The sequence below is a fragment of the Penaeus monodon genome, chromosome 30, assembly GCF_015228065.2.
Source record: "Penaeus monodon isolate SGIC_2016 chromosome 30, NSTDA_Pmon_1, whole genome shotgun sequence".
Taxonomy (NCBI): domain Eukaryota; kingdom Metazoa; phylum Arthropoda; class Malacostraca; order Decapoda; family Penaeidae; genus Penaeus; species Penaeus monodon.
In genome coordinates this window covers 33,121,152-33,121,718 of record NC_051415.1, presented here as the reverse complement: position 1 = coordinate 33,121,718, position 567 = coordinate 33,121,152, and the positions used below count along the sequence as shown (strand labels likewise).

General features: G+C 34.6%; 1 protein-coding gene across 1 annotated transcript in view; it reads left to right on the top strand.

The window, feature by feature from the left end:
• Positions 1 to 567, top strand: part of LOC119592427 (ubiquitin carboxyl-terminal hydrolase 16-like) — a 48,003-nt gene that overhangs the window by 46,565 nt on the left and 871 nt on the right. Inside the window, exon 21 of the mRNA XM_037941250.1 lies at positions 162 to 220. Within this exon, the coding sequence (XP_037797178.1) occupies positions 162 to 220 (59 nt within the window). The remainder of the gene's footprint in view (positions 1 to 161; positions 221 to 567) is intronic.

Sequence of the window (567 nt, the reverse complement as noted above, 5' to 3'; positions counted from 1 at the left end):
CAATAAACAAGAATGGTTATTTGTAGCTTTTCATATATGTTTTGTTAATATTCTTTAGTTTTATTCTCTTGATAGAATGTATATACTCTTACTAATTTTCTATTGTATTTACAGTGGCTTCTTAGTATATATTGAGTGTGGTAGGCCTTGAAACTGTTTAGAACTGTGAGAGCATCACTTAACACAATGTGTCTGGGGGATGACATTAGCACTGTGGCAAGTATGCATTGATTACTCATTTATCAGGTAATTCATGCATGAATTTGGCTAAAGCAGCAATAGAAATATCAGCGAAAACATCACAATATAATACTGCTTATCCATCAGTGCTTATGATAAAATTAGTTGTATGAAGGTGCCTTACATTTGTGCTGTTTTTATATTGTGTTTGTTTTTTTATGATTTTGCTTTTCTCATTGATGTATCTGGAGGAAGTCTATTTTTACTCCATGCCTCCCCCCAAAAGAGAATAGAAAAGGTAGATTACATTAACCCGATGGATCGGGGTTTGCCTTGTATGCGCATGAACCAAAATATTGAGTGTCCGGGGTGTGTGGCTGGTAAACA